Source organism: Urocitellus parryii, chromosome 5, assembly GCF_045843805.1.
Source record: "Urocitellus parryii isolate mUroPar1 chromosome 5, mUroPar1.hap1, whole genome shotgun sequence".
NCBI lineage: Eukaryota > Metazoa > Chordata > Mammalia > Rodentia > Sciuridae > Urocitellus > Urocitellus parryii.
This window is the reverse complement of record NC_135535.1, coordinates 57,811,592-57,826,953: the sequence shown is the minus strand read 5'-3', so window position 1 is coordinate 57,826,953 and position 15,362 is coordinate 57,811,592. Positions and strand designations below refer to the sequence as shown.

The window sequence follows — 15,362 nt, the reverse complement described above, 5'->3', positions numbered from 1 at the left end:
CAGCCCGTCACCACCCGCACCCACTCTCTGAACTCCAGTGGTGCTTTTGCCTTGTCATGTATGTTTATAGATATGTATGTGAGTGTGTGTGTAAGAATATATGTTTGACATAAGAAGAGGACCTCTGTTTCTTTTGCCTCAAGGACCTCAGGCCTTGTAGTCCGATCAGTCAAGTTTGGCCAGTTTAAAAGAAAGCCCATATCAACCCTTGGGGGCCCCCTCTCTAAGTAGCTAGAACAACAGGCCATGGTAGTTGGAGCTTGGGGTCTGCTTGAGGTATTAAGGCTGATAAACAGGAGCTGGCTGTCATGACAAGCAAATCCACAAAAGGTTTTTACTTTTAAGTGTGACTTCCTTGTTTTGGAAGGATTTTCCAGTAAGTCTGAGGTGACTCCTTTAGGCTGTTTGGGCTATCTTGGTGTGTGGGATAAGTTAGACGTGTTGAGAGGAGGGATTGAGGTATTGATCTGTCCAGTCAGTCCAGCAAAACAGGAGAGACCCTGTTGGAGATGGGATAAAGGAGAGATGGAGAGAAGCCAAGGCCCCTGCTGATTTAGATTCTATCTTAGCTCCACAGCCAATGTTTTCTTGTCTATTCTGCCTGATATCTGTGGGTATGTACCTTTGTCTCACTCTGTATCTTCTCTTGCCTTGGCCTTCCTGTCAGTCCCTCACTTAAGATAAATGTTTGCAGGGGGCCATTTTGTCTCAGGCAATATCCCTGGAGCTTTCCTTTTAGGACTTACTATTAATTCTTCATTCGGGGGACTGAGGGCTATAGGAGTCATAATTGGTATTTTTTGGCACTGGAGATTTAACCCAGGATGCTTTACCCACTGAACTACATCCCCAGACTTTTTCATTTAATTTTATTTTTTTAAAATTTTGAGACAGAGTCTCACTAAATTGCTGAGGTCCTCACCTCAGCTATTTAGTTGCTGAGGCTGGCCTTGAACTTGTGATCCTTCTGTTTCAGCCTCTCAAGTTGCTGGGATTACAGACATACACCACTGTGCCTGGCAGGAGACATGGTTTTGAGATCCTTGAGGGTCCCAGCGAGGGAATGATATCTCCCACCTTTTTTCCTCTTCTGATCCCTTTTGGGCCCAGTGTGTGGGGAACTGTCTGAGGAACAGTGGAGGAAGCTGTTTCAGGATGTCTGGGAAGGTGAGGGAAGACTGAAAGAAAGAAAAAAGCAGAGCTCTGCTTTTTCCTGTGACAGCTTTTCCCTTCACCTCTGCTGCACTGCGGCTGGCTTGGGCTTTGGAGGCCCTTATGTTCTTGGGCTTTGTTCTCTTTGCAGAAGGTGGAAGGATAAGTTGGAGAGAGAGCTGTGTGTGCCCTATTTTCCTGCATACCTCTGACTTCTCCAAGGAATCTGGGGGCTGGGGGTAGCCAAAGTCATAGTGGTAGGATGTCTGGGTCGCAATGTGGTATATGTCTTGCTTTGCTTTTTGTACACTTAGAATCCAGTGTGCCTTTTTCACTGAACCCATTTAAGTATTTTGTTCATTCTCTGCATTGTTTTTTTCTCATCAGTATCCCAGTGCTTAACTGCCTGGGTTGCTGTATCCATGCCAGGTCTGGAGCAGATGACATTGAGAACACACACAGACACACACACACACAATTACACTCCCTCTCCCTCTCCTGCGTTCAAGTGTCCACAGATTACCCACCTACAGTCTCCCAGAAGTTAAGAGGGTTCTTAAGGATGCAAGAAACCAGGAACATCAAGTACTTTGTTTAGAAAAGCTAGACTGGACCTGCAGTATTAGTGGAACAGAATTTGCTTGGTTTAGGGTGGCCTTGGATTCCTTTGATATCTGAAAAGTGTGGGGGAGTCTCATTAAGGAAAATGGAGAGGGGAAGTAATGATCACTGTGGCCAGTGTCTGTCTAGCATTTCCATAGCAACAATCCCCAAGGGTGTCACCATGGAAATCGAGGCTGCTGCTTCAAGTTTGGGTTCTACCAAGTATTTTATTGAGAGTTGAACAGCTTGGTCATCTTTGAGCCCCTGATCTTAGGTCCCCCATTAGCTTTAATCAATACACATGATGAAAAACTATAGCACTCTGCTGGACCTTTCCTGCACAAATGGACAAGGAGACAACAAGAAAGCTTGGAGTGGGTTAAAGGCAAACAGAGCCCAGATTGACAAAGAAGAGAGGCCCTCTGGAGAAGGCTATGAGGAATGCCAAGCCTGCAGGGCTGGAAGAGATATCTGTCTCAGGGGCATTCCTAAAAGGTAGAGAGAATCCCAGAGTATTTCTAATGGAACAAGTCTTTTGGTCTCTGACACCATGCCAACTTGCAGGGCATTCGATTACTTAGAGGGGAAGAGGGTGAGGGTCGCCCTCTGAAAGGATGGGTGGGAGAAATGCGTATTTCTGAAAATGGGGTTGAGATTGGAAAAAGGGAGTGATGAAAGACTTAGTTCCATCTGGAAATACTTGGGGGAAATGCCCAAAAGGAAGGAGAATGAAAAGCCATGATAAGGATCTTATGCAGGGTTGACATTGTGGTTCTCTGATCACTTTGGGTGTGGGTCTGGAATCAGATTGCTTGAGTTTAAAACTGTGCCCTACCGTTTCTCAGGTATGTGAAAGTGGGCAGACTAACTGACCTCAGTGTTCTCATCTGTAAAATGGGATAATAATAGCACTTGCTTCCTAGGATTATTGTGATCATTAAATTAACTAATACATATAAATGTATTTTTTTTATATTTTTAGTTGTAGATGGACACAATACCTTCATTTTGTTTATTTAGTTTTTTTTTTTTTATGTGGTGCTAGGGATCAAACCTAGTGACTCACCCATGCTAGGCAATCACTGTACCACTGAGCCTCAACCCCAGCCCAACATATAAATTTCTTAACACAGTGACAGACACAGAATAAGTTATCTCTCAATAAGAGTTAGATGTTAAACCCAGCATGGTGATGTGTATTTGTAGTCTTAACTCTTCAAGAAATGAAGGTTAGAAAATTATTTGAGACCAGCCTGGAAAACATAGTGAGACCCTGTCTCAAAGAAAAAAAAAGTTGGGTGGGAAGTTAGGTGTTATTTTTATTTATGCTGTCTCCCTCCAAGCCAAAAATTGGAAAGTGGTTAACACTTTTCCCTCTTACAGGTAATTTTATCTAACCTCCAGGTCCATAGTATCTTCTTTCTTTCTTCATAAGCATCTATGTTTATTTGACATATTTTTATGAAGAGTGTCCTGTGTGCCAGGGACTTTGGGGATTTGGAAGGAATTTCTGCCTTCAAGAAACTCTGGATCTAGGTGGTGATCCGCAATCTCCGAAATGGCCTGGGCAGAGGCGGAGAGAAGGAAATAAGAAATGGTCTTTGCTGAGCTGGACACAGTGCCTCACATCTATAATTCCAGCAATTTGGGAGGCTGAGGCAGGAGGATCGCAAGTTGGAGACCAGCCTCAGTAACTTAGTGAGGCCCTAAGCAATTTAGCGTGTCTTTGTCTCAAAATTAAAAAAAAAAAACAAAAAAACTTGCTAGCTATGTGTATGTTCCTCTATATTCTGATAAGGAATCCCCACCATATACTACAGTTTGATTCAGAGTAATAATGAAAGATGTAAATAAGAGTGGTTAATCTAGAGGCAGAAAAAGTAGAAAACCACTGGCATAGTTATTCTTATGAAAAGAGTAGAAAAATAATTCATCTTGAGAGTAATCCATAGAAAACTAAAAGGAATAAATATTTTATTTTTTATTTTTTATTTTTTAAAGAGAGAGAGAGAGAGAAAGAATTTTTTAATATTTATTTATTTTTTTTTAGTTCTCGGCGGACACAACATCTTTGTTGGTATGTGGTGCTGAGGATTGAACCCGGGACGCACTCATGCCAGGCGAGCGCACTACCATTTGAGCCACATCCCCAGCCCCAGGAATAAATATTTAAAAATTTTTTTTTTTTTTAGTTGTAGATGGACACAATACCTTTGTTTTGTTTATTTATTTTTATGTGGTGCTGAGGATCGAACCCATTGCCTCACATATGTTAGGCGAGCGCTCTACCACCTGAGCACAACCCCAGCCCCAGGAAAAAATATTTTGAAGAAGAAAAGCTAGCTTTGGAATTTAAAGACCCAACAAAGAGAAGGGAGGTAGCTAGAAGTCTTTCTAGAACCCCTCAAATTACAAGGTATTTCACATGTCTTTTCCTGCTCATGAGATTATTAAATGCACCTATTTTTAGTTCTTGGGTTTTTTGTTTGTTTTTGTCCTCACAGGTCTGAGAACCCCATCTTTCTTCCCTCTCTGCTCTATTCCTTCTTCCTAGCCTTGGCTAAGAATAAAGAGTTCCTCAGGCAATAATTGGCTTCAGCATTTGGAGAGCACCCTCCATTTTAATGCATCCATGGAGCGAGTTTTCTGGAATCCTACAACTGGGAATGTTTTGAGTGAGTGTGTGTGTGTAGATGTGGGTGTTAGTGCCCATGTTCCCAGGAGGAAAGAAGGGTGAGGCAGGGCTGGCTTGTGAGTTATATTTAATCCCCTTTGGATGGATGCCTGACTTCATGAAGCATGGATAGAGATCATTGATGGAGAAAAGATAAGTGTCATTGGCCTGAGATATACATATTTTTTTTGTTTTTGGTTCTTGGCCACTGAGTGGGAGAAACATTGAGGTACATTACAATTATAGAAGAAACTAAAAACTACCCAAAATCTTATCACTCTAAGTAATTTGATTGTTTTTTTCCTGTATATATACATTAATTTTAATAAAATTGTATCACAAACTATGTATATGTGTGTATGTATATATATGTATATATATGCATATATATATATATATATATATATATACATGTAATTAAAAGCATTTTTTGGTGCTGGGAATTGAACCCAGGTCTTTGTCCATGTTAACCATGCACTCTAACCACAAAGCTATACACCCAGCCCCATGTATTTGTTGTTTGTTTTTTAAATTTTTTCACTTATTCTAGTTTGTTATACATGACAGCAGAATGCATTTCATAGTACACATATAGATTACAGTTTTTCATTTCTCTGGTTGTACACAAAGTAGAGTCATACCATTCGTGTCTTCATGCATGTACTTAGGGTAATGATGTCCATTTCATTCCACCATCTTTCCTACCCCTCCCTCTCCTACCTCTCCCTTCCCCTCCCTCCCCATTTCCCTCATGTTCCCTCCCACCCCCATTATGGATCAACAGCTACATATCAGAGAAAACATTCAGCCTTTGGTTTTTTGGAATTGGCTTACTTCACATAGTAGATATTCTTCAACTCCATCCATTTACCTGCAAATGCCATGATTTTATTCTCTTTTAATGCTGAGTAATATTCCATTTAATATTATTCCATTCAATAATATTCTATTCAAATGTGTATATGTACCACATTTTCTTTATCCATTCATCTGTTGAAGGCCATCTAGGTTGGTTCCATTGCTTAGCTATTGTGAATTGTGTTGCTATAAACATTGATGTGGCTACATCACTGTAGCTGTTTTTAAGTCCTTTGGGTATAAACCGAGGAGTGGGATAGCTGGGTCAAATGGTGGTTCCATTCCAAGTTTTCCAAGGAATCTCCATACTGTTTTCCAGGTTGGTTGCACCAATTTGCAGTCCCACCAGCAATGTATGAGAGTGCCTTTTTCCCTACATCCTTACCAACACTTTTTGTTTGTATTCTTTTTATACATACGTGTATTTTTAGTTGTAATTTGACACGTAACTTAATTTTATTTGTTTTTATTTTTATGTGGTTCCGGGAATTGAACCCAGTGCCTCACACATGCTAGGCAAGCGCTCTACCACTGAGCCACAACCCCAGCTCTGTTGTTTGTATTATTAATAGCTACCATTCTGACTTGAGTGAGATGAAATCTTAGAGAAGTTTTTTAAAAATATTTTTTTAGTTGTAGATGGACACAATATCTTTATTTTTATTTATTTATTTTTATGTGGTGCTGAGCATCCGACCCAGGGCCTCACACATGTGAGGCAACTCTCTACCACTGAGCTACAACCTCAGACCTAGAGTAGTTTTGATTTGCATTTCTGTAATTGCTAGAGATGTTGAATATTTTTTCATAAATTTGTTGATTTGATTTGTATATCATCTTCTGAGAAGTGTCTGTTCAGTTCCTTTGTGCATTTATTGATTGGGTTATTTGGTTGTTTGGTACTCAGTTTTTGAGGTCTTTGTATATCCTAAAGATTGGTGCTCTATCTGATGTGTGTGTGGTAAAAATTTGCTCCCATCCTGTAGACTCTCTCTTCATCTCACTGATTGTTTCTTTTGCTGAGAAGAAGCTTTTCAATCCATCCATATATTGATTCTTGATTTTATTTCTTGTACTATATATATATAGGAATTGTGTTAAGGAAGTCAGGGCCTAATTCAACATGATTAAGATTTGGGCCTACTTTTTCTTCTATTGGGGCAGGGTGTCAGCCCTATGTATTTTTTGTAATCCATTTTCTCCACTAATAAATTAATGAGTAAAATGACTATTTTACTCATTATATTTTTTTTTAACTATCCCAGTCAATGTAAGGGAAACTTCCATGCATGGGGCTTGGGCAGGAGCCACCTTTGGGGAAAAGAGTCAATGGAGGGGCTTTATTTGACCTTCTTGGGATGGAAATATTGTAGTGGCCACACAAAATATTCTACATTTTGTGGAAGTTGAAAGCCCCGGGATTGCAGGCAGGCATAATACTTGCAACAGATCATTTTGTCACAGTAGTACTTCTAGACAAGCTGGTACAGGGAAGGCTCAATGATTCCATCTCGCAGGCAAAGGACCAGGTGCAGTATGGACTCTTTGGATGTTGTAATCTGAGAGAGTGCAGCCATCCTCCAGCTGTTTGCCCCCAAATATCAGACATTGCTGATGCCTTCCTTGTCTTGCATTTTGGCTTTGACATTCTCAGTGGTGTCACTTCAACCTTGAGGGTGATGGTCTTGCCCATCATGGTTTTCACAAAGATCTGCATCTCTGCATCTGCAGCTCTGGAGCCTCATTGAAGAGAAAGAGCTCATTACAATTTTCTTATACAATTTTTTTATGATTCTAGGGATTAAATCCAGGGCCTCACACATGCTAGGCAAGTGATCTACTGTTGAGCCACATTCCCAATCCTGTTAAATCTTTTTAAGTAATTTTATTTATTACTTTACAATTTTTTATTTCAGCAGTTTATTTCTAATATTTATTAATTTTTCTATTATTACTTAATGCTATTATTATTATTTGATTTTCTCTATTTTTGTAGTACTATGGATTGAACTCAGGGACACTCTACCACTGAGCTACATCCCTAGTCCTTTTTATTTTTTATTTAGAAATAGGGTCTTGCTAAGTTGCCTAGATTGGCTTTGAACTTGGGATCCTCCTGCCTCAGCCTCTGGAGTTGCTGGGATTACAGGAATGTGACACCATGCCTGGCTTATAATTTTTAATTTAATTTTTGAATGTTTCATATTCCTAGGTGATAAAATTTAAATGACAGAGAAAGATAGTCAATGAAAAGTCATTCTTCTTGCTATCTTCTTCCCTGGCCACCTTTCAGAAGGTAGTTGTTGCCAGGCACCGTGATGTGCCTGTAATCCCAGGGAGGCTGAGGCAAGAGGATTACAAGTTTGAGGCCAGCCTCAGCAATTTAGTAAGACTTTGTCTCAAAATAAAAAATAAAATAGGCTCAGTGGTAAAGCAACCCTGAATTCAATTTCCAGTACAAAAAAAAAGGAAGGTAACTGTCACCAGTTTCTATGGACTCTTCTAAAACCACTATACATTTGTACTTTTTTTTTCTTTTTTACACAGATGACAGCATACTATATCTACCATTCTGTGCCTTGCTTTTTTTCTTTTTAACTCACTGTTGAGTCTTGGAGATCTTTCCATATCAACACATAAAGGTCCAATTCATTCTTTTTCTTAAAATTTATTTTTTAGTTGTAGTTTGACAGAATACCTTTATTTTCTTGATTTATTTTTATGTGGTGTTGAGGATTGAACCCAGGGCCTTGCATATGCTAGGCAAGCACTCCACTGCTGAGCCACAACCCCAGCCCAATTCATTCTTTTTAACATCTGTATAATTGTTGCAGAGACATTCCATAATTTATTTAAACAGCTCCTTATTGATATTGATTTATTTTGGGGGGTACCATGGATTGAACCTAGCCACATCCCTAGCCCTTTAAAAAATATATATATATAGGGCTGGGGATGTGGCTCAAGCGGTAGCACGCTCGCCTGGCATGCGTGCGGCCCGGGTTCGATCCTCAGCACCGCATACCAACAAAGATGTTGTGTCCGCCGAGAAAAATAAATAAATAAAATATTTAAAAAAAAATATATATATATATATTTTTTTTTTTAGTTGTAGATGGACACAGTACCTTTATTTATTTTTATGTGGTGCTGAGGATCAAACCCAGTGCCTCACACGTGCCAGGCAAGCACTCTACCGCTGAGCCACAACCCCAGTCCCACATCCTTAGCCCTTTTTGTTTTTTATTTTGAGATAGGGTCTCGTTAAATTGTTTTATGCCTCAATAAGGTGCTGAGGCTGGCTTTGAACTTGCAATCCTCCTGCCTCAGCCTCCTGAGCCACTGGGATTATAGGCATGCACCATCATGCCCAGCTCCCCTATTGATGTGCTTTTAGGATTGTTCTAATAATTTGCCATTATAAACAATTGAATGGGGTGCAGCGGGGCATATGTGCAGTGAGTATATAGGATACATTTTTAAAAGTGGAAGTCATAAAGTGTATGTACTTAAAAATGTAAGAACTATTTCCAACTTGCCTGTCCTATCTTTATTTCCAGCAGTATGAGCAAATATCTGTTTACTCAAATTTTCACCAGTGAGGTATATTGCCAAATATTTTACTATGACCACTTTGATAGATTAAAAAAAAACTGTTTCATAGTTTTAATATATGTTTGGCTTGACAGTGAGGTTGAGCATGGATTCATATATTTAGGAGCCATCAAAACATCAATTTATTTTTTATTTTTTAGTATTGGGGATTGAATCCAGAGGCACTTAACCACTAAACCACATCCCCAGCCCTTTTTTAATAATTTATTTAGAGTCAAGGTCTTGCTGGGTTGCTTAGGGACTTGCTAAGTTGCTGAGGCTGGCTTTGAACTCACAATCCTCCAGCCTCAGCCTCCCAAGCTACTGGGCCACTGCACCTGGCATAACATCAATTTATGATATATTTATGATAGCAGTTCTTGAGTTGCACAAGTATTTTTGTGTGTGTGGTAATGAGGACTGAATCCAGGGGTAGTCTACCACTAAGCCACACCCTAAGTCCTTTTTATTTTTAATTTTGAGACAAGGTTTTGCCAAGTTGCCCAGGCTGGCCTCTAACTTGCCATCCTCCTTTCTGAGCCTTGTGAGTCACTGGGGTGTTTGCCACTATACCTGACTCAATCCCACTCAAACTCCTTATACATGCTAAACACATGCTCTACAACTGAGCCACACTCTATTCTCTTCTTTAAATAAAATTTCTTTTTGTACTGGGGATTGAACACTTAGTGGCACTTCACCACTGAGTTACACCCCCAGCTGTCTTTGTTGTTGTTTGGTTTTGGTTTTGAAACAGGATCTTGCTAAGTTGCTTAAGGTCTCACCAAATTGCTGAGGCTGGTCTTGAACTTGTGGTCCTCCTGTCTCAGCCTCCTGAGTCACTGGAATTACAGGTTTGCACCCCTGACCTTGTCTCCAGCCTTTTCCTTTTATTTATTTATTTTTTTTAAAGATTGTTATTTTGGGGCTGGGGATGTGGCTCAAGCGGTAGCGCGCTCGCCTGGCATGCGTGCGACCCGGGTTCGATCCTCAGCACCACATACCAACAAAGATGTTGTGTCCGCCGAGAGCTAAAAAATAAATAATAAAAAAAAATTCTCTCTCTCTCTCTCTCTCTCTCTCTCTCTCTCTCTCCTCTCTCACTCTCTCTTTAAAAAAAAAAAAAAAAAAAAAAAGATTGTTATTTTGGAGCTGGGGATATAGCTCAATTGGTAGAATGCTTGCCTTGCATGCATAAGGCCACCATGGGTTCAATCCCAAGCACCATAAAAAGAAATAAAAAGATTGTTATTTATAAATAAATAACACACACACACATATATACACACATATATGTATATATATATATATATATATATATATTTTAAGTTGTTGATAGGTTTTTGTTTTATTTATTTACTTATATATGGTGCTGGGGTGTGTGCCGCTGTACCTGACTAGAATCCAGTGCCTCACACATGCCAGGTGAGTGCTCTACTACTGAGCCATAACTCCAGCACTTCCAGCCTCTTGATGGATATTTGAATTACTGTTACTTTTCCTTCCTCCCTTTCTACCCTTCCTCCCTCCCTCTATTCCTCTTTCATCCTCTCCTTCCTCCCTCCCTTTCTTCCTTTCTTTCTTTTTTTGTGGTGCTAAGAATTGAACTCAAGAGTCTTGCAGGAGCTGGGGATGTGGCTCAAGCGGTAGCGCGCTCTCATGGCATGCGTGCGGCCCGGGTTCGATCCTCAGCACCACATACCAACAAAGATGTTGTGTCCGCCAAGAACTAAAAAATAAATATTAAAATTAAAAAAAAAAAAAAAAGAGTCTTGCACTTGCTTGTCGAATGTTCTACCACTGAACAACACCCCTAGGCCTTTTTATTTTTTATTAAGTAATTAATTATTTTTTTATACTGGGGATTGAACTCAGGGGCACTTAACCACTGAGCTACATTCCCAGCCCTTTTTATATTTTATTTTGAGACAGAATCTTGCTAAGTTGCTTAGGGTCTCATTAAGTTGCTGAGGCTGGCTTTGAACTTGCAATCCTCCTGCCTCAGTTTACTGCCACTGGGATTACAAGTGTGTGCCACCACACCTGCTTTTTATTTTTATTTTTGAGACAGGGTCTTGGTAAATTGCTCAGGCTGGTCTTGAACTTGTAATCATACTGCTATAGCTTTCCAGGTATTGGGATTATAGATGTGTACCACTATGCTTGGCCCAGTTTTTCTCTAACTCCAACCACTCCAGTGAACATTCTTTTATATCCAACTTTAAGTGCTTTGCCAAGTGTTTTATAAAATGTGTTCTCAGCGCTAGAATCCTGGTAGAGAGTATGAACAGTCTGGATGTTTAGGAATTTAATAGAATGATTCTTCAGAAAGGTGCTGTCAGTTTATCAGTTTATAGCACTTCCTTCTTTAAAAAGAGTGCCTTTCCAACATCTTTTCCTTTGTGGATACTATTTCTTGGGCTTTAATCTTTTTTTTTTTTTTTTTTTTTTGATGGTGTTGGGGATCCAACCCAGGGCCTTGTGTATGCTAGGCAAGTGTTCTACCACTACACCCAGCTGTTTCTTGGGTCTTAGAGCTTTCACTACTAAGAGGACATATACATATTTCTGGCTGATTTTTTTTCCAGAAGCCAGGTTTATTTTTTTAACATTTATAAAGTAACATTTATTATGCTCGGCACAGTGGCACATACCTGTAATCCCAGTTTACTAAGGACACTTAAGGAGGAGCATCACAAATTTGAGGCCACCCTGGGCAACCTAGTAAAACCCTGTCTCAAAACAAAACTTTCAAAGAAGAAAACAAATGATTGTACTATTTTCTCATCATCTTTGACATTAAAAAATCTTGAATATAATACTTTTAAATGGTTAAAAAAATGTAAACTACAGGATACTCAATGAAAAACAGAAACTCTTTCTCCCAGTTTCTCTCCACAGTAAACACTGTCAAGATTTTTGCATAATTTCTTCTAGGAAAAAAATTCTGTGTATATTGATGGAATATAAACCTAGAGTCTCATGTTCAGCTTTAGCTAAAATTTATGGCCTTCCTTAATTTGTTAAAACATTTCTCCCAAACTCTGGTGTCTATAGATCTAGAGCTTTATATTTCAGTTGGATAAAGATGAACTCTAGTTATACAATTTGACATGTAAGTTATAGTCTCTTTGTACTGACTAGCAGGTAAACACTACTGGGAAATTTGTCACTTGGAGAAAAAACATAATCTTATTTAATTTAAGCAAGGATCTGACTTTTAACATGATTAGATGTCAAATAATTTTTTTTTGTTTAGTTTCCTGAGTTTTAAATAGTTTGTATCTTAGCCAGGGCAAACACCTGTAGTTCCAGCAGCTCTGGAGGTTAAGGCAGGAGGATCCAGCCTCAGTAGCCTCATCAACTTAGTGAGGCCCTAAGCAACTTAGTGAGACACTGTCTCAAAATAGAAAAAATGTACAGGACTGGAGATGTGTCTCAGTGCTTAAGCTCCTTTGGGTTCAATCCCTGGTACAAAAAAAAAAAAGTACATATAAGTATAAATAAATAAATAAATGAATCTATCTCCTATATATTCTATATATACATATGTGTTCTATATATTTTATATATATGTATATATATATATATATATTAGTTTTCTTATCAGTACATATAACTTGAAACATATTACCTAAATTAAACAAAGTACTTGTGGGTCTGAATGATTTGCTTCTACACTTTTACATTGCAGTGCTGGAGACTGAACCCAGGGCCTCATGCATGCTTTGCAGGTACTCTACTACTGAGCCACACTCTAGCCCCTGATTCCCTTTTTAAAGGGAGACCCATATTTCTTTTTTTTTTTTAAATTTTTTAGTTGTTGATGGACTTTTTTTTTTTTTTTTGCTTATTTATATGTGGTGCTAGGAATCAAACTCAGTGCCTCACACATATGAGGCAAGCACTCTACCGCTGAGCTACAACTCCAGCCCCAAAGAGACCTATATGTCTGATTTCATATATTCTTTTCACAAGACAGAACTTGTATTAATGTTTTCCCAAGAACTCTGAGTATATGTTTCATTTAAATTGTAGGGAACATGTTTTGCCTAGGCTGCTAACTTTGTATCTTTCACTTAATTTATCTTGAAGACCTTTCCATATTAAGACAAATGGGTTTATTTAATTTTTAAAATTATTTTTAGTTGTTGATGAACCTTTATTTTTATTTATTCTTTTGTATGTGATGCTGAGAATTGAACCCAGTGCCTCACATGTGCTAGGCAAGTGCTGTACCACTGAGCTACAACAGGAGCCCCAACAAATGGGTTTATTGAGGAAGATATTTTAAAACTTCGAGGTGCTTTTTATTGTTAATGAATTGTTCTTCACTTCTGCAGTTTACTTCTCTCTCCAATTTCTCTTGTCCCCTATATTTTCCATGTATTTGGAGGATTGAAGAATGGGGTGCCTTTATTAGGCTGATGGATGGGTCTGTGCATTTCTTCTCCCTTCCACTTTTCCTACTGATGGCCAACATTTCTTATTTTCATTCCAGGGGAAGCCATATGTCTTTGACCGTGTGTTCCCCCCAAACACGACTCAAGAGCAAGTTTATCATGCATGTGCCATGCAGATTGTCAAAGGTAATGGATGTCTTTTTAGAATGTATTTTCTCAGGCTTCTCATTCCCTGCCTCACTTATCTCCACCTATATGTTTATCCACCATCTCTTCCAGATGTCCTTGCTGGCTACAATGGCACCATTTTTGCTTATGGACAGACATCCTCAGGGAAAACACATACCATGGAGGTGAGGGTTCTGACTTTGTTGGAATAAGGAGCTAGGAATGCAAGTGGCAGATCAAGGACTTTCAGTGAGGGAAGATCTAGGAATCAAAGGTTGCCTGGTTTAGATGCAGATGGGTACACAGGATGAGCTGAGAGGCAATATTTTAAGGGAAGTTTAATGGATCCTTTCAATCTGCTGCAGTTTTGCTCCTTCCTGCTGCTCTAGTTGTCTTTTGATCTGCAAAAGTAGCAGCAGTGGAAGTCCAAAGGGCTGCTCAGTTATCTCCTTCCACTAAAAGGTAGACATGGTGGTAACCACCTCCTACCTTAGGATGCTCTTCCTATCACCTCTTACCTTTGTGTTCACTTGTATACCTGAAGTTGTCTCATCCTTCTTGAGTCTCAGTCTCATGCTGGAATATCCTTACTCCCCAGGGAAAGCTACATGACCCTCAGCTGATGGGAATCATTCCCCGGATTGCCCGAGACATCTTCAACCACATCTACTCCATGGATGAGAACCTTGAGTTCCACATCAAGGTGATCAGGGCATGACAGCTGGGTATCTTCAGATGGGGACTGGGAGGAGAAAATCTAGAGTGAACCTGCTGAAGATCCTGGGCTCCCCAATGTTACTCTCCCCCTCTGGTTACCTCCACTAAGATATTCTTTTCTGTTCTTCCTACCCACCACTATCCTTTGAGCAGGTCACATTAGTTTGGAATTCCCACATTAGATTTAAGATAAGCCCTCTTTAATTCATACTCCTTTCTCCCAAACCAGGTCTCTTATTTTGAGATTTACCTGGATAAAATTCGTGACCTTCTGGATGGTAAGTGTTTAACTTCACTGGGTTAGAGTGTGTGAGGAGGGTGAGGAAAGGAAGATCAGCTTGCTGTGGGGATTGGTGCCATTTGGCATACAAAATACACATCTTCACACCTGAGTCCTTTAGCTTCCCTCACCAAGAATTTCCAAAAACTTAGAGGCTCAGAAGATGAGCTTAGAGTTTACATGTACACAGCTCAAGAGGAGATGGAACCCTGCTGCTGGAGCCCTGAGGAAGACAAGGAGGAAGGAAAGGAGGAGGAATTGAGCCTTCAGTGGGAACATGGAGTTTAGGCTTCATTGGGAAGCCCTCCTCCATTTAGCACATAGAAGAAACCACCATCCAAGTTGACTACAGGGTGCAGAGGGGTAGGGTGGAAATGCTGGTTTTACTCACTCTGCATTATCTTGATTCAGTGACCAAGACAAACCTTTCTGTGCATGAGGACAAGAACCGGGTCCCATTTGTCAAGGTGAGAGTGGGCGAGACACTGGTGTGGAGTCAGTGTATCCAGAATGGGATGAGGGAAGAGGGTGGGCCAATGACCCAGAAGTTATAAAGGGGCAAGATATGCTAAGGGGCCTATGAGAGTCAGGGTGCTTGGAAACGATGACTTTTCTTTTGTCTCCAGGGATCAAACCCAGGGCCTTGCACATGTTAGACAAGTAGACAAGTACTCAACTGCTAAGCTACATCCCTAGCCCAAAAGACAGCATCTGTTTGAGTTTTTTTTTTTTTACTGGGAGGGTGGGGGTACCAGGGATTGAACTCAGGGGCACTTGACCACTGAGCCACATCCCCAGCCCTATTTTGTATTTTATTTAGAGACAGGGTCTCACTGAGTTTCTTAGCACCTCTCTTTTGCTGCAGCGGGCTTTGAACTCATGATCCTCCTGCCTCAGCCTCCCAAGCTGAGGC

General features: G+C 39.9%; 1 protein-coding gene across 3 annotated transcripts in view; it reads left to right on the top strand.

Moving 5' to 3' along the window:
• Kif5a (kinesin family member 5A) overlaps positions 1-15,362 on the top strand; it is a 31,046-nt gene that overhangs the window by 1,503 nt on the left and 14,181 nt on the right. The window contains exons 2-7 of one of the 3 annotated variants that reach the window (XM_026398382.1): positions 12,026-12,028; positions 13,383-13,470; positions 13,564-13,637; positions 14,051-14,155; positions 14,399-14,447; positions 14,861-14,916. In XM_026398382.1, coding sequence (XP_026254167.1) covers positions 12,026-12,028; positions 13,383-13,470; positions 13,564-13,637; positions 14,051-14,155; positions 14,399-14,447; positions 14,861-14,916 — 375 coding nt within the window. The remainder of the gene's footprint in view (positions 1-12,025; positions 12,029-13,382; positions 13,471-13,563; positions 13,638-14,050; positions 14,156-14,398; positions 14,448-14,860; positions 14,917-15,362) is intronic. The other 2 variants (XM_077798822.1, XM_026398383.1) reach the window with 2 other exon arrangements.